We start from the raw sequence: 26721 nt of genomic DNA on the forward strand, positions 1-26721 counted from the left end.
GGATAGGGAATAACATGTCTGAGCACAGGGGGTCTGGCCGATGAGACCCCCGCGATCTCCCAGTCGGCCCCAGGCTTCTGTGATTGTGACATCCCGCCACGCCCCCTCCATTCATATCTATGGGAAGGGGTTTGGCGGCTAGTACACAGCCTCCCATAGACATGAATGGAAGGGGCATGGCAGCTGTGATCACCAGTCATCCAGCACGGGAAAGGGGATAACTTCTTGCAATGGGAATACCCCTTTAACTTTTATCCTCTGTCCTGATGAGTGTGAATGGTGGCAAAACCCTTTAATAAATTTCATTATAAAATGTACCTGATTCAACAGCATCTTTCAGTAATGTAGCCTGCAAACCAGGAAGAGAGAGATTCACTCTGTCTTTGCCCTCCATCTCTACAGATATACCTACAAGACAATGGGGTCAAAAAGTGTCTATCAGACAACTGGCTATGAATGGCTAAATATGGCTTTTCCCTAGGCTGGTACAGTTTCAACATCAAAACGGCCTACCATTTCAAAACATTATTGTTATTGAGTAAACTGAAATAAGTCATAAGATTTCTTCTGGATTTTAAAGCTTTGGAGTGCCGCTTCATCCTTTTTTGTCTCTACTGAACGTTTGGGATTGTGAGTCGGATGCCTGGAGCTGTGCACCCGCCTAGGACTTTAAGCCCTTCACTGTGCCTTACCTCACCTCCTCTTCTCCATAATATTATGCATGTGTTAATATGTAAAATACCTTTTGATGTATGTTTTCCTGTGCTCAGTCTTTCTTAGGCTAGGGGTGTTTTCCCTGGAGCTTGATGAACTCCTCTCCTCCCCCCACCCTGTTATGAGTTCTGCACAAGCATTTTTACATTTGCAAAAAATACTGTCTAAATGCATTCTCTATATAACTGTAATGCAGCCATATGAAACTATATGGTGCAAGGACAGAAGACAAAACCTGCCCTTTTTCCCCCAAAAATATAAATTTTTTGTAAGCAAAGTGCATGCTTTTTATAAGTATAAAGCAGCTATGTGAACCTACATGGTGCAAATACACAAGAAATAATTTCATAAAATGGCCAAAGAGAAACCATTTAGCATATAAATAATAGTTTAGCACCTTGTATTGCTTGTAACTGTGCATGAGGATGCTTCTCAAAGACTGCAGCTGTCTGGATCTTGTCTGTGCTCTGAGGCAGAGAATGGAGATAACTAGAGATGAGCGAATCAAAGTTGACGAACCCGAATTCGTTACGAATTTCATGAAAAATTCAATTCGCTACGAATATCGCCACGATTCTATCGAGCGAATCGCTTCATTAAACTCCATTTTACAGCGTTCCAGGCTATTGGGGACCTAAGATGGCGGATCCACATGTGAGTACAAGGGGCAGGGGATTATGGTAGGGCGGGAAACAGTGGCGGGAATGAAGGTAGGCGGGCTGACCCTGAATCACATGTGAGATGCCCCCTATCAGTGTTCACTGACCCCTGTGATGTCACAGCCCCTATATAATCGGCGGCCATCTTGCCTCACTTCATTTAATCTATGCACTCAGATGGAGAGGACGGGCCTGCGTGTGTGTGAATAGCTCATACCACAGCGTTACACTGCAACTGCTAGTCACATCAGCATTAGGGAAAGGCAGGAGTGCAGAGTGCTGTGCTGTTACACTAAGAAGGATCATTGATAGCTAAACCTCCTATTCACGTTATTGAGCATTGCAGCAGAGAGGGGCAGATAGCTGTCAGCTGCCTCATACAGATCTCCAAGCTGCCTGAACTTTATCAACCATCTTATCTCCTCATTGTTCAGCCCAATTGAGTTTATTTTTGTTTGCTCCACAAAACTTCTGCTGCTCAGAATTGTGTGACAGAGTGCAATTTAGGGTTTAATCCCTGGATTTTGTTTTTGTGGTGCTGTACTGCTGGGTCCTGCTGCTGTTCAGAAATACATGATTGTTCAGTGGACTGTAGTGCATTTGCACCATTTTGTACCTGTTAATCTGTCAAGGGGCTGGCTACATACTGTGCAAGTCCAAACAATACTATTCACCGGCTGTTTTTTTTTTTAAACAGTTTTTTCTGCGTATAGTTACGCATATATAACTGCCCTCATCAGTGCATACCGCATACGTACATCCAAGTATTGTACCATTTAGTACCTGTTAAGCTGTCAAGGTGCTCCATACCGTCAAAGTCCAAACAATAGTATCCACCGGCTTGTGTTTTACAAAAATACAGTGTTTTTTCTGCTAATAGGCATATTACTGCCCTCATCAGTGCATACCGCATACGTAAATTCAAGTATTGTACCATTTAGTACCTGTTAAGCTGTCAAGGTGCTCCATACCGTCAAAGTCCAAACAATAGTATCCACCGGCTGGTGTTTTACAAAAATACAGAGTTTTTTCTGCTAATAGGCCCTCATCAGTGCATACCGCATACGTACATCCAAGTATTGTACCATTTAGTACCTGTTAAGCTGTAAAGGCGCTCCATACCGTCAAAGTCCAAACAATAGTATCCACCGGCTGGTGTTTTACAAAAATACAGAGTTTTTTCTGCTAATAGTTTGGCATATTACTTCCCTCATCAGTGCATACCGCATACGTACATCCAAGTATTGTACCATTTAGTAGCTGTCAATGTGCTCCAAACCATCAAAGTCCAAACAATAGTATCCACTGGCTGGTGTATTACAAAAATATAGAGTTTTTTTTGCTAATAGTTAGGCATATTACTGCCCTCATCAGTGCATAACGCATAGGTACATCCAAGTATTGTACCATCTAGTACCTGTTAATCTAGGCCTACATACTGTTCAAGGACAGCCGTAAGTAATCACCTGCTGCTGTTCTAGACAAAGACTGTTTAAAGAGTAGTGTAGCGTATTGTAATACCCTCATAAACGCACTAAGTATGTCAGGCAGAGAAGTGCCAGGACGTGCACAGAGGAGTGGCAGAGGCCTAAATACTTCAGGCAGAGTTGGCAGCAGACATGGGGCGAGTGGCAGCAGGAGTCGCAGCGAGAGGCCTGAGCTCCCGTTATCAGCCAGCGGTCATGTCTCCACCAGCAACCCATCTGCCGTCGTCGATTGGTTAACACGCTCATCCACATCATCACAAGTGACATCTGACACCCACAGTCAACAGTCAGTGGGTTCCTCAGACACAACCCTCAGTTAGCATGGCCCGGGAGCAGTCCATGTCCTCCCATTGCCTTTGTCCTATGCTGTTCCCTCTCCTAAAGAAGTATCTTATGCTGTGGGTTCAGCTCCACTATTTACCGAGGACGATCCAATAGAGGACAGTCAGCAGCTACTGGACAGTCAAGAAGGGGAGGAGACATGTGCTGCTTGCTCTGCTAGGCGGCCAAGTAGTGATGCGGAGAGTGTCGTGGGAGGCGGTGTTGCAAGTGTTCAAGGTCCTGAAGCAGACACTGTTGAGGAACCTGAGGAGGACATCAGTGACGTGCACATAACTGTTGATGATGATGAAGCTGATCGCAATTGGGAGCCGGGTGCAGAAGGGACTTCATCATCATCAGGAGTTGCAGGTTGCCCTTGAGGCAGGAAGGTGGTAGCACGGTTGGCAGTCAGCGTGGTGGCAGTAGTGGAAATTCAGGAGCCAAACGTGCCCGGGGGAGACCACCTGCTTAGCGGCAGCCTACCTTTCCGGGAGGTAGTGGAACAGGGGTTCCTGGAGACGGCGCCAGTAGCAGTCAATTAGTGTGGACTGCGGGTGGGAAAATCAGCTACTCGGCGGTGTGGAAGTTTTTCATAAGGCATCCGGAGGAGGTTCACGTAGCCACATGCAAGATCTGTCGGCAAAAGGTGAAGCGTGGCCAGGGTCCCAATGTCGGCACCACGGCCCTGCGTCAACACATGCTTCGCCACCATAAAGCGGCCTGGGAGAACCGTGGCTCCGATGTAGTGGTCCCGCCTGCTGCATCACCCAGTGGCCATCCGCTCCCTCCTTCTTCCAGCCAAGGCTCCACCACCTCAGCCGAAGGGAGCTGTGTGTCAAACCCTCCTTCTGTCGCTCCTGCTTCTCCCGCTTTTAGTCAGCCATTCCGCCAACAATCCATCGGCGAAGCCATGTCCAAGAGACAACAGTATGCGCCCACTCATCCAACGGCGCAGAAGTTGAATGTGCTCCTGTCCAAGTTGCTGGTGTTACAGTCCCTCCCTTTTCAAGTGGTGGACTCTGCACCTTTCAGAGAATTGATGGCTTATGCCGAGCCGAGGTGGAGAGTCCCAAGCCATCATTTCTTTGCGAAGAAGGCAGTGGGCCAGTCCTTGAGCCTGTCAATGTGTTCAAAAGTGCATGGCAGCGCCGACGTGTGGAGCTGTAACTACGGGCAGGGACAATACTTGTCTTTTACAACTCACTGGGTAAATGTGGTTCCTGCACAGCCACAACAGTAACTTGGACAGGTCACACCGCTTCCTCCTCCACGCTCTCGCTCCCAGGAAGTTGGTCCTGTTACAGTGTGCGACGCCGCCTCCTCATGCTCCACCGTGTCCTCGGCCTTCACAGCACGTCCAAATCTCGGTGGCCATTCATCGTACCATGTGTGTAGGGCACGGCGGTGTCAAGCTGTTCTTCACATGGTTTGCCTTGGTGAACGGAGCCACACAGGGGAGGAACTGCTAAAGTTCATTCGTAAAGAATTCCGAGTATGGCTTACTCCACAAAATCTAGAAATGGGAACCATGGTGACAGACAACGGGAAGAACATCGTGCCCGCTCTGCGACAAGGAAGTGTGAAACATGCGCCCTGCATGGCACATGTGTTGAATCTGGTTGTCAAGCACTTCTTCAAGTCTTCACCCCATTTGCAAAACATCCTGAAAATGGCAAGGAAACTGCATGCACTTAAGCCACTCGTACCCCGCCAAGCACACCTTCCTGGTCAGAACGGTATCCTACAACATAGTCTTATTTGTGACGTTGCCACACGTTGGATCTCCACCCTCCATATGTTGGACAGACTATACGAACAAAGAAAAGCCATCACCGATTTCTTGATGATCCAAGCAGATAGGAGTACTCCCCTGTGTAACTTCAATGTGAACCAGTGGCAGCTCATACGTGACACCTGCCGTTTGCTGAAGCCCTTTGAGGAAGCCACATTATTTGTGAGTGGCCTGGATTACGCCATGAACGACGTAATTCCACTCCTACATTTCCTACAACAAATGATTGAAAACATGGCTGGTCACGGCAATGGAGACGTTTCACCTACATCTCAAGGCTACATGAGCCCTGTGGGGGCTGAACTGGAGGATGATGAGGGGCAGAGCGGAGCACAGTTTAGGTTGGATGAGATGGCCGGTGTTTCTAGTCTTCGGACAGGAGAGGAGGAGCAGGAGCAGCCAGAGGAGCTGGAGGGTTATGAGGAAGTTGAGACAGAGGACCCAGACACACCGTGGCAGTATGCAGTGGAGATGGAGGCAGGTTGTCCCTCTGAGTCACTGGCGCAAATGGCACGATGCATGCTCAGTTGCTTGCGTAGTGACCCCCGAATTGTCAAAATTCGTCAGCGGGATGACTTCTGCATCTCCACCTTATTAGACCCTCGCTACAGTCCCAAAATGGGGGCCTTTTTTACACCCACTGAGAGGGAAGACAAACTGACCTACTACAGAGAGATTCTACGTAGTCATCGGCCACATGGTCCATCCACTCGCAGGTCTGACTCAGGGGGCCCTCTGCACTCACCTTCCACTGCCATGGCTGCTGGGGAGGGGTAGGAGAAGCAGTACCAGCTCAATCAGCAGCAGCCTGAGTCTACAGTCGCTGATGAGTAGCTTTCTTCACCCGCATAGTGAAGCAACTCATCAGCAGCAGGTAGACATGGAGCAGGACCTGAATCAGCAGGTGGTGGCATACCTTGACATGGCCATGCCAACAACCATTGAAGATCCGCTGGACTTCTGGGCAGCCAAACTTGATTTATGGCCACAACTAGCAGAGTTTGCCCTGGAAAAGCTGTCCTGCCCGGCCAGTAGTGTGCCAGAAGAGCGGGTGTTTAGAGCGGCCGGGGCCATAGTCACCCCAAGGCGAACTCATCTGTCCACCAAAAATGTGGAGAGACTGACGTCTGTCCAGATGAATCAGGGATGGATCAGCCAGGATTTCCAGCCACCAATGCCAGATGCCTCAGAGTAGATTGACCAAGCTGCTACACCATCATTTCCCAATTATGGTTGTTATGAAACCCTCTTGGGTTATCAATTAGGGTTATGGAACCCTGTTTGGTACTGCGATTGCCTGCTCCTGGCTCATCCTGTGTCTTTCAGGAACTACTTGCCTCACTGATGCTTCTGGCCTTGGGCCTTTAATTTTTGGATGTTTAGCAGTAGCTAAATACATGCTTAATGCAAATTTCAACATTCATCTTTAAATGTAAGGGGTTGGTTAGGAAACCCTCTTGGGTACTGCGATTGCCTGCTCCTGGCTCATCCTGTGTCTTTCAGGAACTACTTGCCTCACTGATGCTTCTGGCCTTGGGCCTTTAATTTTTGGATGTTTAGCCGTAGCTAAATATATGCTTAATGCAAATGTCAACATTGATCTTTAAATGTAAGGGGTTATGAAACCCTCTTGGGTACTGCGAATGCCTGCTCCATACTCATTCTGTGTCTTTCAGGAACTACTTGCCTCCCTCCCCTCAGGCCTTGGGCCTTCAATTTTTGGATGTTTAGCAGTAGCTAAATACATGCTTAATGCAAATTTCAACATTGACTTTGAAATGTAAAGGGTTGGTTATGAAACCCTCTTGGGTACTGCGAATGACTGCTCCTGACCCATTCTGTGTCTTTCAGGAAATAATTGCCTCCCTGATGCCTCAGGCCTTGGGCCTTACATTTTTGGAAGTTTAGCAGTAGCTAATACATGCTTAATGCTAATTTCAACAATGATCTCTAAATTCTCAGCGCTCTGCTAGGGCCTTCTCCTACCCCGCCAGGGCCGATCCGAGGACCTCACTAAAGGATTCCATTCGGTAGTAGAGACATGCGGTGTGTACAAAGGGCAGGGATTTAATTAACCCGAGCTTATGACCGGCGCTTAGTTGTGATTCTTCTTTCCTGGCAAAAAACTGCAATCCCTGATCCCTATCGCGAAGGGGGTTCAGCGGGTTACCCGCACCTGTCGGTGAAAGATAGACACACGCTGGTCCGTTCAGTGTAGCGCGTGTGCAGCCCTGGACATCTGAGGGCATAACACACCTGTTATTGCTCGATCTCGTGAGTGATCGTGCAATGTAAGGGGTTATTAAAGCCTCTTGGGTACTGCTGATGCCTACTCCTGACTGCTCCTGTGTCTTTCAGGAAGTACTTGACTTCCTGATGCTTATGGGCTTGGGCCTTTAATTTTAGGATTTTTGAAATACATACATACATGCTTAATTCAAATTTCAACATTTATGGTGCAATGTATGGGGTTATTAAACACTCTTGGGTAGTGTTTTTTTCAAATTTTCTGATAATTATCACAGTAATAAACTTGAATTTTCCACAATAATAACAATTACACCAATGAACGATTGTTGCATTTGATTTTTTTAGTAAAATTTTCCAAAAAAATATGCAGAGGGATGAACTCTGCTTCTTTATTTCATAAAAAATTATTTTATAGAAGAATGTCTTTTGGTGGTCCACCGTCCTGCATTATTGAGTCTTCTGGACTCTTGGATATGCGCTTGTTCTTAAACAAAGGTACAAAAACCAAAAATGGCCGGTCAGGGCTATGGAGACGTTGCGCCTACATCTTACGGCCACATTAGCCCTGTGGGTGCTTGTGAGATTAGGTCATTTGTACCCACACGGCTGGGTCCGGGACACAAATTTTGATTTAAATTTCAAATAAAAAAATCACACATTTCAATGGTCTCCTCATGCTGCAGCCAACTCCAGGCTGCGTCATTCTGGTAATATATAGAGAGCACTCGCTGTCCTAAATTTCCGTTAAAATTTTTCGTCAAAAAGGTTTGTCTTTTTTTATTAGGGATTGTGAAGCTTTGGTGCGTACTCATGCATCAGCCAACTCCAGCCTGTGTCATTCAGGCAATATATGGTTTACTGATGGCGCTGCTGGGCCTGGGTCTGGGAATTTCAAATTTTCTCATAGGTAGCACCCGCTATCCATAAGTCTTCTTCATAAATTTCTACAATTGTTGTGTTTTTTTTGAGGGATTGTGAAGCCCTAGTGTGTACTCATGCATCAGCCAACTCCAGGGTGTGTCATTCATGCAACATATAGGTAGCACCCACTGTCCTAAATATTCTTAAAATTATTTTAAAAATGGTTGTTTTTTCTTTGGGATTCTGAAGCCCTGGTGTGTACTCAATGCTGCTTCCTGCTACACTCTCTCAGCCCGTTGGTCCTGCGACAGTGTGCTACTCCGCCTCCACATCCTCCTCTGTGTCTTAAGCCTCCACTGCCCAGACAAGTCTCAGTGGCCCCTCCATGTGTGCAGGTCATAGCGGTGTCACGCTGTTCTTCACATGGTTTGCCTTGGCGAGAAGTCTTGGAAACAATGGCCGGTCAGGGCAATGGAGACGTTTCGCCTAAATCTCACGGCCACATGAGCTCTGTTGGGGCTTGTTGGATTTGGTCCTTCGTACCCACACGCTGGGGTCTAGGACACGCAAAGGTTGTTTTAAATTTCAAATAAAAAAATGATGGCGCTGCTGGGCCTGGGTCTGTTAATTTCAAATTTTCTCATGGGTAGCACCCGCTATCCAAAATCTTTTTCAAAAATTTCTAAAATTGTGGTGCTTTTTTGGAGGGATTGTGAAGCCCTGGTGTGTACTCGTGCATCAGCCAACTCCAGGTTGTGTCATTCAGGCAATATATGGGTTGCTGATGCCGCTGTGGGGCCTGGGTCTGGTAATTTCAAATTTTCTCATAGGTAGCACCCGCTATCCAAAACTTCGGTTTAAATTTCTTAATTCATCTTTTAATCTTAGGGATTGTGAAGGCCTAGTGCCTACTCATGATGCTGGCAACTCCGGGCTGTGCCATTCATCCACTATATGGTCTCCTCATGCTGCCAACACCTCCATGCTGTGTCATTCAGCCACTATATGGTGTCCTCATGCTTCAGCCTCATCCAAGCTGTGTCATTCAGCCACTATATGGTGTCCTCATGCTGACAACATGTCCATGCTGTGTCATTCAGCCACTATATGGTGTCCTCATGCTGCCAACATGTCCATGCTGTGTCATTAAGCCACTATATGGTCTCCTCATGCTGCCAACACCTCCATTCTGTGTCATTGAGCCACTATATGGTGTCCTCATGCTTCAGCCTCATCCAAGCTGTGTCATTCAGCCACTATATGGTCTCCTCATGCTGCCAACACCTCCATGCTGTGTCATTCAGCCACTATATGGTGTCCTCATGCTTCAGCCTCATCCAAGCTGTGTCATTCAGCCACTATATGGTCTCCTCATGCTGCCAACACCTCCACGCTGTGTCATTCAGCCACTATATGGTGTCCTCATGCTTCAGCCTCATCCAAGCTGTGTCATTCAGCCACTATATGGTCTCCGCATGCTGCCAACACCTCCATTCTGTGTCATTGAGCCACTATATGGTGTCCTCATGCTTCAGCCTCATCCAAGCTGTGTAATTCAGCCACTATATGGTGTCCTCATGCTGCCAACACCTCCATTCTGTGTCATTGAGCCACTATATGGTGTCCTCATGCTTCAGCCTCATCCAAGCTGTGTTATTCAGCCACTATATGGTCTCCGCATGCTGCCAACACCTCCATTCTGTGTCATTGAGCCACTATATGGTGTCCTCATGCTTCAGCCTCATCCAAGCTGTGTCATTCAGCCACTAAATTGTCTCCTCATGCTGCCAACACCTCCATGCTGTCATTCAGTCACTATATGGTCTCCTGACACTGATGCCACCACCAGGCTCTGTCATTGTGCTGCTGTGCGGCAGTGATTCTAAAAGTGATGCCGGTAATCTGCATGTTATTCTGAATAACAGTATTATTTCACTAACCCAGCACACTCCATATGCATTTTAGAACACAGAAAAGTGTTCTATACCCCTATAGAGGCTGTATGTAGGCTAGAAATAGCCTTTTTTAATATAGATTCGCCGCAAAAAAATTTGGATCGAAACTAACTTTTCCTGGAAAATTCGGCGAATTGGCCGAATCGAATTTTTGAAAAGTTCGCTCATCTCTAGAGATAACCACACCTCCCTCAAAAAAGGCAGAATTTTTTGGGTTCGTTAGCAAAATTAAAAAGACAAAGACCCCTAGTGGCCATTTTTTTTAAACCCTTTTTTCACATATTTAGCAATCACATTTTTTCAAAGAAGTTTATTAGGAAAATGCTTAGTTTTTAGGGAAGTATTAAATGGAAAAAAAAAGTTGTTGCTAAGTAACACTTCAAAATAGAAAACAAAACAAGCAACCCTAAAATAATATTCTGTAAAAGTGCTGCTGGAAAAAAGCATGCATGTTGCAGGTGCTCTTGTGGTTATAGTAATTAACCAAAGGAACAGACTTGAAATAATAAACGTTTTATTTCTGGCACAACGTGTTTTGAGAATATTAAATTCTCTTTCTCAGGTCCGCATTACATTTTGCATATTCTCAAAACGCATTGTCACATAAATAAAACATTTAAGCCCGTCCCTTCGGTTAACTACTACAACCGAAAAAGCACCTGCAACACACATACTTTTTTACAATCACCCTCTGGAGCTCGTCCCGCACGTGGAGCATTCACTGAGGGTTTTGGATTGGATCCCTTGGAAACCGTTTCGTTACCACTGACTCCATCAGAGAATGCGTCTGGATGCTGCACTGATCTTCTGATCCTGCGGTCACACCGGTTAGTTGTGTCAAGGCCATCTTTGATGTTGTGCCCACAGCGAAACACAGCCAGGTGAGCATTTGTCATGACAAAACTGCATACACTTATATCCTGGAGTTATGGCACTTAGAGCGCCATTTGTCTTTTGTTCCCTTTTCTTTTTAATCTTACTGTTCACACAAACAGAGGCTCTGTTGATAATTCTGTCATGTATTACAGAAAGAATAGTGTAGCATATTCAAAATGACAGAGACAGCATCAAAAGAATACGACATCATGACAATATAATGGTGGGGCCTGTCAGGTGCCATGGGTACCCACTGATGAAAGGAATCGGCACTGCTGCCATTGTTTATAGTTTAAAAGAGCATTTTACATGGAAATGTAATGAAATTTACCATAGGTTATTACTACTAATCTTTCTAAAAGATGCTCTGTATCAAGAGTTTTTTTGTATTTTCTGCACTTACCTGTCCCAAGGCATACAATGGTTATGTCGACAGACTTCACCAATGTTGTAATCTCTTCAGAGGAGTATGTTTTACATTGTGCATCACTACACCCTGGAGCAAATCTCACCTCCACTGGAAGCTTTGCAATGCCATCTCTAAAAAAGCAGAATAGGTAACACAAATGTTATCAATCTTTCTAATATCCTACAAATGTTGACTTAAAAAAAACTAATAGCAATATGGTCTATTAATAGGAACATGTGTGCACTGTGTACAACATTATGCATAACGTTTAAACCTAAAACCTAATATTGCATTGGGCCCCCTGCCTTTTATACTGATACATCTCTGGTCTACCAAGGCATTGACTTCTCAAAACGTCTGACTGTGTCCTGTGGTATCCAACTGGCAGTCATGTAGGTTGTGAAGAGGGGCTTCCATGGACTAGACTTTTTTTCCCATCACATTCTACAAATCCTCGAACTGACTGGGAATTTAGAAGCCAAGTAAACACTTTGATTTCCTTGTCATGTTCCTCAGACCATTTCTGAACAATTGGCAGGGTGCATAATCCTGTTGAAAGAGGCCACTGCCATTAAGGAATACCACTGCCATGATGGATATACTTTGTCTATAACAATGATTAGATAGATGGTATGTGTCAAAGTACAATCCACGTGAATGCCAGGACCTATGGTTTCCAGCAGAACACCAATCAGAGCATAACATTTCCTCCTCTGGCTTGCTTTCTACCTACAGTGCATTCTGGAGGCCCTTTCCCACAGGTAAGTGATGCACATAAACCTAGACATCTAACTGCTGCTGCTGCAAAAACAAAACACATCTAATGAAACCAGGGGGACAGAGGTCAGCATGCAAGCAAGAAAATTACAGCAGCACACTGCTAGCGCTAAGATATTTGTAGAACTAGCTGAGTACCCGGTTGCCCGGAGAAAGCTTTTGTTCTGAAATCCCGTCCTCATAACCCGACCCTATATCCCCTAGATCTTCATATTTCAACCACATATTCTATCTTCATTTTTTGTCCTCATATCCTGTCCTCATTTTCTGACCTCATATCTCATCCTTATATGCCACTCATATCCCGTCCTCAGGTGGGGCAAAGTTGTGATGAAGATATTGCAAGCCAAAAATAGAAAAGGGTGAGGCTTTGTGGGAGTGGGCGTGATTTGTAAGCCAGACCGATGCACAAAAAGAGTATAAAATAAAAGGGGTGTGGCTTACAGAGTGGACGTGGTGTTGTGAGATTGGGCTTGCAAGCTGGACTGACACACTCACAAAGAGATGCAGAGAGGGACATGCCCCCTTTTCCTCAGCCATACCCCCTTTCCCGGTGGCCACACCCCTTTTTCAGGTTTTCAAAGTAAAATGGAGAGTTGACCGGGTTTTTTGAAAGTTTGGCGCAAATTCTGGTGCAGACACATGCAACACATTTTGACGCACAACCCGACAAAACAGGTCTGGTTTACAATAGTAAATCAAGGCCTTTGTCTATGGCTACGCAACTTAAAGAGTACCTTTCATGATCTTGTTAAATTTTATAATCCTCCCAGTTCACTGCCCCCATCATGATAAAGCATCCCCAGCCTTTATTTTTATTATTTGTTTTCTACCTTGATATTGCTCTGTATTTTCTGCTCAGTCTCAGTCAGATTCACAGCCTGGGAAAGGGTGTTCCCCAGCAGGCGTGACATAGACTCAGACTCAAAAATACATTGCTGTTTATGGAGACTGTTTATTTCTGAGCAGTCCTAGTGTTGTGCCTGGAAAGAATTTACTGGCTGAAAATCCACTGTGTGAAAGGGTACACATTCAGGTTTTGATCCTTTTTTTATGCAGTAATCAGGATCAGGAGCGGATTATTGTGGATTTCTTATCCATTATGATGCACTTCATGCTTTAAAGTCTGTGTCAAACCTAATCAAAATCTGGTAAGAGCTCCCTTAATAGTTACGATAGAACAGAGGATTTACGCACAAAATAATACCCAGCTATATTTGCTACATTAAACCTAAGGCCATGAGATCTAAATCATCACAACAATCACTTATATTTTCAGGATTTTTTCCTCCTACCTGGGAGTAGATATATATTGAGGATCTGGATGTGGCTCATAGTCTCCAAACAACTCAGAGGCATTATCAGCAAAAGGACCAATTATCTGAAGGAATAAAATAAGAGGGACTGATGAAGGAGATGCACACAAGAGGTTATTAATAATTATGTAACCCCTGGAGGACTATGAGACTTTAAAATGTGCTCAAGAGCTTACCGCGTGATTGCTGATGACTAAAATTTACCATTTAGCCAGCAAGAAGGCATTTTAATTAGTAAGTAGTAAAGTATAAACAAAACCCATATAAACTGGGTATTATTGTAATCATATGGACCTTCAGAATAACAATATAATATAACATAAACTGTGTAGAAAGGAACACCAACAAAAACCAACAAAATTCCATTTTTTTATTTTGTCCCCTAAAAAATTCTTGTCAAGCCCTGATTTAGCATAAAGTAAATATATCTGACAATATGTACATAAAATTTAAAAAGGTGCATAAAAACAATTAGACAAATTAAATTGTGTGAGAACTTCAAAAAGTGCAACATGCTTATAAAAACATGAAAATAAGGAATTTGTGTAACCTAAGTACACTGCTCAAAAAAATAAAGGGAACACTTGAACAACACAATGTAACTCCAAGTCAATCACACTTCTGTGAAATCACACTGTCCACTCAGGAAGCAACACTGATTGACAATCAATTTCACATGCTGTTGTGCAAATGGAACAGACAACAGGTGGAAATGATAGGGAATTAACAAGACACCCCCAATAAAGAAGTGGTTCTGCAGGTGGTGACCACAGACAACTTCTCAGTTCCTATGCTTCCTGGCTGATGTTTTGGTCACTTTTGAATGCTGGCGGTGCTTTCACTCTAAGGGTAGCATGAGACGGAGTCTAAAACCCACACAAGTGGCTCAGGTAGTGCAGCTCATCCAGGATGGCACATCAATGTGAGCTGTGGCAAGAAGGTTTGCTGTGTCTGTCAGCGTAGTGTCCAGAGCATGGAAGCGCAACCAGGAGACAGGCCAGTACATCAGGAGACGTGGAGGAGGCCATAGGAGGGTAACAACCCAGCAGCAGGACTGCTACCTCTGCCTTTGTGCAAGGAGGAGCACTGCCAGAGCCCTGCAAAATGACCTCCATCAGGCCACAAATGTGCATGTGTCCACTCAAATGGTCAGAAACAGACTCCATGAGGGTGGTATGAGGGCCCGACATCCACAGGTGGGGGTTGTGCTTACAGCCCAACACAGTGCAGGACGTTTGGCATTTGCCAGAGAACACCAAGTTTGGGAAATTCGCTACTGGCGCCCTGTGCTCTTAACAGATTAAATCAGGTTCATACCGAGCATATGTGACAGACGTGACAGAGTCTGGAGATGCTGTGGAGCACGTTCTGCTGCCTGCAACATCCTCCAGCATGACCAGTTTGGCGGTGGGTCAGTAATGGTGTGGGGTGGAATTTCTTTGGGGGGCCGCACAGCCCTCCATGTGCTTGCCAGAGTTAGCCTGACTGCCATTAGGTACCGAGATGAGATCTCAGACCCCTTGTGAGACCACATGCTGGTGCAGTTGGCCCTGGGTTCCTCCTGATGCAAAACAATGCTAGACCTCATGTGGTTGGAGTGTGTCAGCAGTTCCTGCAAGAAGAAAGCATTAATGCTATGGACTGGCCCGCCCATTCCCCAGACCTGAATCCGTTTGAGCACATCTGGGACATCATGTCTCGCTCCATTGCACCACAGTTGATACATCTGAATTACATTGATAATTTTTGTGTGATTTTGTTGTCAGCACATTCAACTATGTAAAGACAAAAGTATTTCATACGATTAGTTCATTCATTCAGATCTAGGATGTGTTATCTTAGTGTTCCCTTTATTTTTTTGAGCAGTATATAAAATACAGGTGTGACTATCCCAGACCAAGCAAGAAGCTAAATGAAGAATAAGGGGAAAGAAGACGACCATGGGCTGGCATGAAGTCAACATTTTCACCACAAGAAGGCACATCCTCAGTGATACCAAAAAACTTTCTTACCCCAAACTTCTTCCCTTTGATGCCCTGCAAGTCCATGGGCAAGGTGTTCCCAAGGTTCTTCAGCAGTACAAAGCTCTTTATAGCAGCCTCCACAGCAAGGTCTCGGTGTTCTTGAGTCTGAACAGAACTAAGGTCTAAGGAGCTGTAAGGATTCATATTTGGAGGATCAAATTCTCCCAGCCGCATTCGTGTGTAGAACAGCGGATACAAACGGTCCTTCACGGTCTAATAGATTATATAGACAAGTAACTCTCTATCCTCCAGAGCTTATAAGAAATGTTACAAGGTCACAAAACTATACACACAACACTACTATATGATGGGAACAATAAAAATTCATAATGTCCAGTGGAACAATTACATTCTTTGGGGCTAATATAAGATATTTTATGATGAACTATGGATAATATGTCATTCTTTACCTCCACTGTGATGTTGCCCAAATTCACTGCATCCTTTATTCTCATGAAAACATTGTCTACCATGAAAGACAGGTCCAAATTACATCCAGAGTTCACTGAGGCTTAAGACAAATAGCAAGAATTAGGATGCTGTGCTGTCTCCAACTTTTTATACAGATTTATTTAAAAATGTTTATATATAAGAAAGTCAGTAACCACAATGCCAGACATAACCAAAGAAATAGGATAGTGCTATTTCCAGCAAACTCCTTTTTTCTATTCCCAGTAAGGCTATGTTCACAATGCACTGTCCGCACAGAAAACCTCTGTGTGGACATTGCCCCTGAATGTGGAGCTCCGCCATAACATTCGGCAATGCCTTCTGCGTGGAGTCCGCAGAAAGAATAGACATGTCTATTCTTTCAGCAGACACCGGAATCTGAATTTCTATGCCTGATGTTTCCGGCACAGAAATTCTGCTATGTTAAAAGCGCAGCAAAAAACCCTTGAAATCAATGGGACTCTGCTACTTTAAAATCTCCATACAGAATTCCAAATTCAATTGTGTGAACATAGCCAAAGCAGTTACTTTTGCAGGAGGAATTTGCAACTAGCTAACCGTTCATTTCCCTGCAGTGCGCTGAATGTGCCAGAAAGATTACCAATGCTTTTGAAATTTCTGGATTGGCTCATACAGGATGGTCACAAACGGAATGCCTTTAATGACATCCATATTCCCTGATGGAACAACACCTTTTAATAGGGATACCCCAACACCATTTTTTAAGAAAGAGTATGGGTACTGATTCATTTTTAAAGCAATCCTATTACTGATACTTTTTGTATAATGGCACGTCACAGCAGAGCAGACTCTAGACTTTGCGTGGCCTTAGGCGAAACTCGAACATGAGGCAATATTTAGACATGTCCCCTGTAGGTAGGGAATCTTCCCCTTTGAGGTTGAAGTCCCCAGTAAGTAGGGAATCCCGCCCTATAAGGGAGAATCCTCTAGTAGATAGGTAGGGTATCTCCCACGTTACGTAGAAGCCCCCAGTAGATAGGTAGATAATTCCCCCACACAATTAGGTAGAAGCCCCCAATAGTTAGGTAGAGGATCCCCTATTAGGTAGAAGGCCCTAGTAGTTAGGTAGGGAATACCCCACTATTAGATAGCAACCCCCACTAGATAGGTAGGGAAATTCCCAGTAGTTAGATAGGGACTCCCCCTATTAGGTAGAAGCTCCCCCTATTAGGTCGAAGCCCCCAGCAGGTAAGTAGGCAGGGAATCCTGCCCAATTAGGTAGAAGCCTCCAGTAGATAGGTAAGGAATGCCAACTATAGGTAGATGCCTTTATTAAGTAGTTTCCCCCAGAAGATCCCTATATATTAATATATATACATTGAAATTCCCATTCATCTTCCCTCCGCTCCTGCCGTTGAGACCTCTGCATCCTCCGCTCTTAGTAGTGGTGCAAGACCTTCTCCTGCAGGCCGCGTGATGACATCATCATTCAGACCGCAGCTGATGCCTGCATTGCAACATCTACTGAACATGTAGCTTCCAGGTATTGGGGACAGGTACAAGTACTTGTGCAAATGTCCGGTATTAACACCAATACTGGTATGGGGACATACCTACCTTTCAAGGTATTTTCTTATATTCCATTGGGATACCTAAGACAACACTAACAGAGGCCTGTGATTTTTTGGGATCAACTGACAGAACCATTTGTTAAGAACCAGAACGTGAACTATGTACAACAAAGCTTGATGTTCCATAAATTCTGGATTTACAAATAACTCTGGTTCAAGGTTTGAGAAACACCCCACAGTTTTGCAGAAACATGAGGAAAAAAGTAATCCTATTTTACTTTAATAACTCTCTTTAGATTCCGCAGGGCTGTACACTCACACTTTTTTGTAACTGCTACCATATCATCTTCTTGTGACATGTGTGGGAACTAAGAAAGGTCCTTTGTTTAGCCAGCACCTTGTGCATTTTGGTGCTCCCTGCCCTGTGTATAACAAAAATCTAAGAATTTTTTTTTTAAGGAAATGTGCACACATCATTTTTTTAATGTTTCAATAAATCTAAAATGATATAACATCTCCAACAAGGTATCACTCCCCTCCCCAGGTATAATCTCTCCCATCTTACCCAGGTAAAATATTTTCTTGCTCTTGTTCTTGTTCAGAAATGATGCAACAGTTGAATGCTCCTGACTACAGCTACATCTAGAAAAACCTTACAGGAAGATGACTATTTAAAGGACTCACCAATAGCTGCTTCCAGAAAGTTTATGGAGTACTTGTGTGCTAAGGTTATAAATTCAAGGGCTCCCTCATCACTCACGACATAACCTTTAAAGCCCCACTCCGAGCGCAGGATGTCTGTTAGCAGCTTTTTATTTGCACAAGCTGGAATTCCATTTACTCTGCAAAACACAAAGCAAAATTGTACTTCGATATAAAGACAATAGATATGGCAAAAATGTCTAAATGGTGGGGATTTATCAGCTCATACACTACAGTTTGTAACTACGGTTCCCGTATACGGCTGGGAGGAGGGGTGGGCGGGGCTTAATCGCGGCGCCCGCACTCAGCTGTATTCGGGAACCGTAGTTAATGCATGTCTATGAGCCGACCAGAGTGAACCACAGCCTCCGGTCGGCTGCTTTTTCGTCCGTATGTGGTTTCCCGACCGCAAGCAAAAACGTGGTCGACCACGTTTTTGCTTGCGGTCGGGAAACCGCATACGGCCGAAAACGCAGACGACCGGAGGCTGCGGTTCACTCCGGTCGGCTCATAGACATACATTAACTACGGTTCCCGAATACGGCTGAGTGCGGGCGCCTCGGTTAAGCCTCGCCCACCCCTCCTCCCAGCCGTATACGGGAACCGTAGTTACAAACTGTAGTGTGAACCCAGCCTTACACAGACACTGTCATTTCAACAAACTTTGCAGACATCAATAGTAAATGTCAATACAGTGGTCTCTCAACATATGATGGTAATTGGTTCCGAGAGGACCATTGTATGTTGAAACCATCATATGTTGAGTACATATGTCTATGGAAAACTGGTAATTGGTTCCGGAGCTCCGAGACCATCATATGTTGAGTACATATCTCTATGGAAAACTGGTAATTGGTTCCTGAGTCAATAACATTTCAACCAAAAGTAAGTAAAAATAACCACACAAAGTACAGATAAACCAGAAAAAAAAGAGTGTTTTGTACAGGGTGCATCCAGTAGTTCCAAAACTACAGCTCTCAGCATGCCCAGATAATCTCTAGTTTTACAACACCAGGATGCACCCTGGTTGGTAAACAGTGAGGTATGCCAGGGACTTAGGTAGCCAGGGATGCACAGTTTTTGCGCCACCAATTCTACTTTGCAGTGACATCAGTCATTATACACAAAAATCTACGGGGAAACGGAAAAAAAATCATTGAGACAAAATTGTAGAAAAAACACCATTTTGTAACTTTTGGGGGCTTCCGTTTCTACGCAGTACATTTTTCGGTAAAAATGATACTTTATCTTTATTCTGTAGGTCCATACGGTCGTACTTCTGTAAAAAATCATAACTACATGCAGGAAAATTTATATGTTTAAAATTGTCATATTCTAACTTTTTTATTTTTTTGGGTGTATGGGGCTGTATGAGGGCTCATATTTTGCGCCATGATCTGCAGTTTTTATCTTTACCGTTTTTATTTCGATCAGACTTTTTGATCTCTTTTTATTAATTTTTCATGGTATAAAAAGTGACCAAAAATATTCTATTTTGAAATTTGGAATTTTTTTGCGTGTACGCCATTGACCATGCGGTTTAATTAATGATATATTTTTATAGTTTGGACATTTACGCACGCGACAATACCACATATGTTAATTTAGGAAAAGGGGGGTGACTTAAACTTTTAATAAGGAAGAGGTTAATGTGTGCTTTTTTTCTTTTTTTTTTTTTACACTTTTAGTCCCCTTAGGGGACTTTTAGGAGGAATCATTAGATTCCTCATACAGATCATTATGGTTCCATAGAACCATATTGATCTATGTGCTCTGTGCTTGATTGATAAAGCCTGGTCCTGCCAGGCTTTATCATTCAGAGCACAGCAGCCAGCATGGAAGCAGAGGTAAGCCCTTCGGCTACCTCCACAGTGGATCGCCCCCCCCCCCTCCCCGCAATCGCGCTGCGGGGGGGGGGGGGGGCGATCCACCCCACTGGACCACCAGGGACACGATTAAGGCACCTTTAGACGCCGCTGTTAACTTTGACAGCGGCGATCTAAAGGGTTAATAGCCGGCAGCGGTGATTGCCGCATGTCGGCTATTAACGCCGGCCCCCAGCTACAGGAATCAGCTGGGGGCCGGCCGGTATGGCACGGGCTCGAGTCGGGAGCCCACGTCATACCCCGTTAATGGCCATTGGATGAGTATACACGTCCATGGTTGTTAACAGGTTAAGGGGTCCATGCAGCCATGGGGGTTAATGTGCCGGGGATAGGTTTTTGAGGACTCACCACTCTTTTACTGTATACACCTAGCCCACAGAAGACCGTCAATGTCACAGAACGAAACTCTGTGTGATGCGGCAATGTCATGTGACGATGTAACGTCATAACATAGCTGGGAGATTTGAAGCTCCGCGATTACAGTACTTTGTTGAAACAGCCGGGCGGCGGCAAGGCGGCAGCTGCAGTAACCAGCGCCGCCGGAGAACCGTTTATTTTCATGATGGCCCCGACAAAAGGTATCGTATGAGAGGCCATCGTATGTTGAATATATCGAAGCCATCGTATCTCGAGTGATTTTTTGTTTTTAAAATGTTCCTCCTCCCTAAAATACTGTATGTTTCCCATAATTTGCCCATCAAATTATCATCCCGATGTACTGGAGATGCAATTCTGGGGCCAGTACTTTTTTGCATATTTCTTGGTTGTTGCAAGCTATGCAGCAGTTTTGGGAGGAGATCTATTCCCTTTTCGTTAGACTCCTGGGTAGCCCGGTACCATGAGGCTTCAATCATTATCGTTCTTCCACTTTACTGTTGTCTTACACACACTTTTGGTATCCTGTTTGGCAGTAGCAAGGTGTTGGAAATCTTCTGACATCCCTACAGTGGCATACATTGTAATCTCCTTTAAACACACCACTTGCACTATGGAGGGTTTGCTCCTTCACAGACTAAGTATCTTCAAACAGGCACTCAGGAGTCCCAGAAAATATCACCGCCAATGCAGGATGCAGAATCAAGGGGTCATCTTTATTGGATAAAAGATACAGGCAATAACGCATTTTGGGGTATCACACCTCTTCTTCAGATTGAGAATACAGATTAACATACATGTGTGGTTCAGGTATATAGGTACAGCTAATAAAACCAAGATGGTGGTTGGTGTCAGGTTGAAAGGTCACACTAGTACCATAAAATGCAAACACAATAATCATAAATAAAAACTACATTGTTAATGCTTGACAAATAATATTATTTATTTTGTTTGTCAAGCATTAACAATGTAGTTTTATTTATGATTATTGTGTTTGGTCTGCATTTTATGGTACTAGTGTAACCTTTTAACCTGACACCAACCACCATCTTGGTTTTAATAGCTGTACCGATATAAACCCCACATGTATGTTAATCTGTATGCACATTCTCAATCTGAAGAAGGGGTGTGATACCCCGAAACGTGCTATTGCCTGTATCTTTTGTCCAATAAAAACGACCACTTGATTCCGCATCCTGCATTGGCGGTAATATTTTCCGGCACTTCTGAGCGCCTGTTTAAAGGTAATTTTTCCTTCCATTAGCAATTGCCTCTATAGGACAGCCTCTGGATGTTTCCTGGTACCTTCTGGACCTGCACAGGATATCACTCTCTTCTGTACCCCTGATTGGTGTGATATGCGCACAATCTAAGTGCTCAAGGTGAGCGGCAAACTTATAGAAGTGACTGCACCCCTCCTATAGGTGTCTCCTCACCACTGGGGTAATACACGAGGCGCTGTCCTCTGGTCTCTTTACTTCTGCACAGGTTCTAAGTATCTAAAAGGCCTCCCTGCATCACCACAGGGCTTGAGGAAACTTCACTATGTTTTGACTTCTCAATTTCTGTTCTCCATTTCATGTGCACTTTGCTATTGTATTAATGTAACTACAACTCTCATTGCAATTTATCTTCCTCTTAGGTGACATTGGGGGAGATTTATCAAAATCTGTCCAGAGGAAAAGTTCCTGAGTTGCCCATAGCAACCAGTCAGATTGCTTCTTTCATTTTTCAGAGGCCTTTTCAAAAATGAAAGCAATGATCTGATTGGTTGCTATGGGCAACTCAGCAACTTTTCCTCTGCACAGGTTTTGATAAATCTCCCTCATTGTTCTTAAAGGACATCTGTAGTGCAGAAAAATTCCTGCCCAAACATCCTCCATACTAAAATTACACATTTTAGTCTATCATTTATATGTACCTATCTGCAGCCAATAAGTAGATATTCCACTTACCGGAAGCCCTGTAGTTCTGTCTGCCTCCTGATGGTCGTCCCCAATTCACTTAATTACAGCCGCCATCTTGGGGATGAAGACGTCATCATCCCAGCGCTCCTTGCGCTCCTCCCTTGCCTCCCCCTAGTCTCTGTCGGATCATCCTCGCTTATGCATAGGCGGGCACTTTCTGAGCCTGCCATAGGCTCTGCATGAAAGACGCCCCTATCCTACAGGCCTCCTATCACTCAGCACCCTGCGCACATGCACACTGCACACACGGCGGTCACAGGGCAGACATGTGATCACCATTGGTCACGGGATCTCACAGGTGGACCGTGGGGAGAGGGAGATAAGGGGAGGGGATATGCATATGGGAGGGAAATGGGGCGTATGAATATTATAATTTGCTAGGGGGAGAGAGCAGGGGGGGAAGTAGCTTACAGGAAGTAAGCGTAAAGCATCATGGGAGATGTAGTTTAACTTTTTCTTCTCCTTACTACTTCGGGTGGTGATAACTGCAGAATGGCGGGACCGATTTGGACAGGAGAGACATCGTTTAACTTTTTTGGCCCAGCAATACAGATGTCCTTTGACTACGTTGTTTCTCTAGTTTACCCTTCTTCTGAGTCTTGTTGCTTTGTTACTGTTATGTCTCGCGCTCCGGTTGGGCTCTCTGGCCGGGAGCACTCTCTCCTATCTTCTCCTGTCCCTGGAAGTGCCACGGTTCGCATCGCACGGTCCGGTGCGGGGCATGCTTGCTTGCTCTGTAATCCTCCAGCTCGTTCCTGTTGGCGCGCGCGTCCACGCCTCCTAGGTCGCGCGCGCCGACTCTGTAAAATTTAAAGGGCCAGTGCACCAATAATTGGTACTTTACAAAATCCGTCCCTATTTTGTTCCGGCACTTCCTGCGGCTCGCTGCCGGATCTTTGTGCCTTAGTTTGCCAAGAGAAAGCATATTTTGTGTCTAGTCTTGCTGTGTATATGATCTCCTGCTATATATACTGACCTTGCTCCTGTGCTGCCTGCCTTCTGCCCTTCTGCTTCGTGACCTGACTTTGCTCCTGTGTTGTCTGCCTTCTGACCACCTGCTTCATGACCTGACCTTGCTGCATTGCAGCTGTCCTGACACCTCCTGCCAGTACTGACTACGTCTGAGTCTCATCCTACCTGTGCCACGTTATACCTTGGCTGCCTGTGGGGACGAGTCATATGAGGGGTAGCGACCTGGGTGCCTCCTGCCGCAGCAAGTCAATCCCACTTTGCGGCGGGCTCTGGTGAAAACCAGTGGCACCTTAGACTCTGCTCCCTGGTATGGCTCAAGTCATCTTCCTCAACAGGTCAGTGGATCCACCTACCCCAGCCGTTACAGTTACTTTCTAACATTTCAATAAAAGATATTTAAATAAAAGAAAGCTTTGCATTGCAGTTTGGATCTAAGAGCTGTATATATCTGAAAGAGAGTTGATTCTATCCCTTGTTCCTATCGAAGTGTCAAAGTTTGTTTTGGTGTCCTTGTTTGAAGGATGGAGAATGCCAGAAAGTCATATATTTGAACAAAAAACTGGCTCTCCTCTATGTGCGCTGCTATCTCCCATCCTCCATGGCTCTAGTGTTGAGCGGCATAGGCCATATTCGAATTCGCGAATATTCGCGAATATATGGACGAATATTCGTCATATATTCGCGACTATTCGCATATTCGTAATATTCTCGTTTTATTTTCGCATAAGCGAAAATTCGCGAATGCGAAAATTAACATATGCGAAAAGTAGCATATACAAAATTAGCATAAGTGAAAATTTGCATATGCGAAAATTAGCATATGTTAATTTTCGCATGTGCGAAAATTCGCGCACACAGTAGTATTAGAGCCTTCTTTACACCACACAAGCTGGAAGCAGAGAAGGATGATCACTGTGAAAAAAATAAAAATAAAAAAACGAATATACGTAATTACGAATATATAGTGCTATATTCGCGAATATTCGTGAATTTGCGAATATGCGATATTCGGGAATAAAATTCGCATTGCGAATATTCGCGAGCATCACTACATGGCTCTCCCATCCGCCACCATGCTACTGCTCCTTGCACCCCCGTTCTGGGCTATAGGGCTGCACACGACTAATTTTTTTCTCATGTAAAGTGTCAGCACGCACACCTCTCAATCTCCCTCCAGAAATGCTTATTTAAGAGTGTACTGCCCGACATCCTGTAACTGAATATTGTTGGCACTAACTGCTTTGAGCAATAGGTGTGCTACTCTGGGGTTTTTCTTATACTGACCAGTGTGTATGTCCTGGTTTCCCATTCTGCCTGACGGCTTCTGCACGGACTCTCCAGTTGCTGAACCGGATTGCTGACTCCAACCATTGCTGTCTGCCTCAACTATCAGCCTGTATTTGACTACGTCTCTGCCTCATCCCAGGGTACCATTTTGACACTCCAGTGTATGACCACTGACAAGGCTTATTATCCTAACCCACCAATGCTACTCTCCTAGGCCTTCTGGTCTGCTTAGCCAGCCCCCACTGGGACCATGTTTGTGGAGCGGCACTTAGGAAACATCCTAAACATGGTATATATGGATTTTTCCAAAGAATTTGATATGATGCCATATAAAAGATTGGTGCATAAAATGAGTATGCTCGGACTGCAGGAAAATGTGTGAAAGTGGGTAAGTAACTGGGTCAGTGATAGGAAACAGTGGGTAGTTATTAATGGTACTTATTCTGATTGGGTGACTGTTACTAGTGGGGTACCACAGGGGTCAGTCTTGGGTCCTGTTCTATTTAATATATTTATTAATGACCTTGTAGAGGGGTTGAATAGTAAAGTAACAATCTTTGCAGATGATACTAAACTCTGTAAAGCGGTAAACACTATAGAGGACAGTGCACTGTTACAAATGGATCTGGATAGGTTGGAGTTTTGGGCTGAGAAGTTGCAGATGAGGTTCAACACTGATAAATTTAAGGTAATGCACATGGGGAGGAAAAATCCGGGCTGGGATTATGTATTAAATGGGAGAACACTTGGGACGACTGACGTGGAAAAGGACTAGGGAGTCTTAGTTAATAGTAATAATGCCGGGCAGCTTCTGCCAAGGCAAATAAAATCATGGAGTGCATCAATAGGGGCATAGATGCCCACGACAAGAAAATAATTCTACCGCTGTACAAATCACTAGTCAGACCACACATAGAATACTGTGTACAGTACTGGGCAACAATGTACAGGAAAGATGTAGTGGAGCTGGAGAAGGTTCAAAGACAGGCAACCAGGGTAATACGGGGAATGGGAAGACTACAGTACCCAGAAAGATTATCAGAATTAGGGTTATATAGTTTAGAAAATAGAAGGCTTAGGGGCGACCTAATAACTATGTATAAATATATCAGGGGGTCGTACAGAGATCTCTCCCATGATCTATTTATACCCAGGACTGTATCTATAACAAGGGAGCATACTCTACGTCTTGAGGAAAGACGGTTTCTACACCAGCACAGATGGGGATTCTTTACTGTAAGAGCAGTGAGACTGTGGAATTCTCTCCCGGAGGAGGTGGTCATGGGGAACTCTGTGAAAGAGTTCAAAAGGGGTCTGGATGCATTTTTGGAGAATAATAACATTACAGGTTATGGATTCTAGATCTATAGGGACAGAAGATTGATCCAGGGATCTATTCTATTCCAAGGTTGAACTTGATGGACTCTCGTCTTTTTTCAACCTTATGAACTATGTTGCTATGTTAACCAGAGAAATGAAAATGCACAATAAAAATATTTATACATTTCCAGGAGGAATATCAGAAGAACAGCAAACTGCAGATAAGTAAAAAAGGTATTTAATGTATAATGGGGAAGTATCTATTACAATACATGTCAGACTCTCTAACGTGTCATGTTGTCATTTTTAGTATGGGATTCATTTTATTTTTCTACTTAGCTCTCTGCTCAGCAATAGAAATGACATGAGATGAAAAGACAAATAGAAGCTAATGGTTTGTGTTTAGATATGTACCTGTTGTAACTGCACATAATGCTGTAGGTCCCAGCTTCAACACAAGCCTGGAATTGTGGTAAAAATGTCATTCGCAAATCGTTCTCCTCCACCTATGGGGAATACAAAAACATAGATAAGGCTAGGTTTCCACACAGGTGATGTTTTTCTGCCATTTTTTGGAAAACGACCACTGCAGTTTTTGAGCCAAAGCCAGAAGTGGACTTATATTAACCCCTTAAGGACCCAGGTTTTTTCATTTTCAATTTTTCCTCCTCAACTTTAAAAAATCATAACTCTTTAAAATTTTCACCTAAAATTCAATATGATGGCTTATTTCTTGCATCACTAATTCTACTTTGTAATGGCATTAGTCATTTTACCCAAAAATCTACG

The 26721-nt window shown here is 44.2% G+C and overlaps 1 protein-coding gene across 7 annotated transcripts in view; it reads right to left on the bottom strand.

The window, feature by feature from the left end:
• Positions 1-26721, bottom strand: part of LOC130356112 (angiopoietin-2-like) — a 137108-nt gene that overhangs the window by 5702 nt on the left and 104685 nt on the right. For 3 of the 7 annotated variants that reach the window (XM_056557160.1, XM_056557157.1, XM_056557159.1), the window contains 7 exons: positions 26347-26438; positions 18108-18265; positions 15852-15952; positions 15430-15654; positions 13397-13482; positions 11319-11455; positions 319-408 (listed from right to left, as the gene is read on the bottom strand). In XM_056557160.1, coding sequence (XP_056413135.1) covers positions 319-408; positions 11319-11455; positions 13397-13482; positions 15430-15654; positions 15852-15952; positions 18108-18265; positions 26347-26438 — 889 coding nt within the window. Of the gene's footprint in view, positions 1-318; positions 409-11318; positions 11456-13396; positions 13483-15429; positions 15655-15851; positions 15953-18107; positions 18266-21691; positions 22003-22341; positions 22685-26346; positions 26439-26721 lie in introns of those variants that run through there. The other 4 variants (XM_056557166.1, XM_056557167.1, XM_056557168.1 and 1 more) reach the window with 4 other exon arrangements.

Source organism: Hyla sarda, chromosome 2 (assembly GCF_029499605.1).
Source record: "Hyla sarda isolate aHylSar1 chromosome 2, aHylSar1.hap1, whole genome shotgun sequence".
Taxonomy (NCBI): domain Eukaryota; kingdom Metazoa; phylum Chordata; class Amphibia; order Anura; family Hylidae; genus Hyla; species Hyla sarda.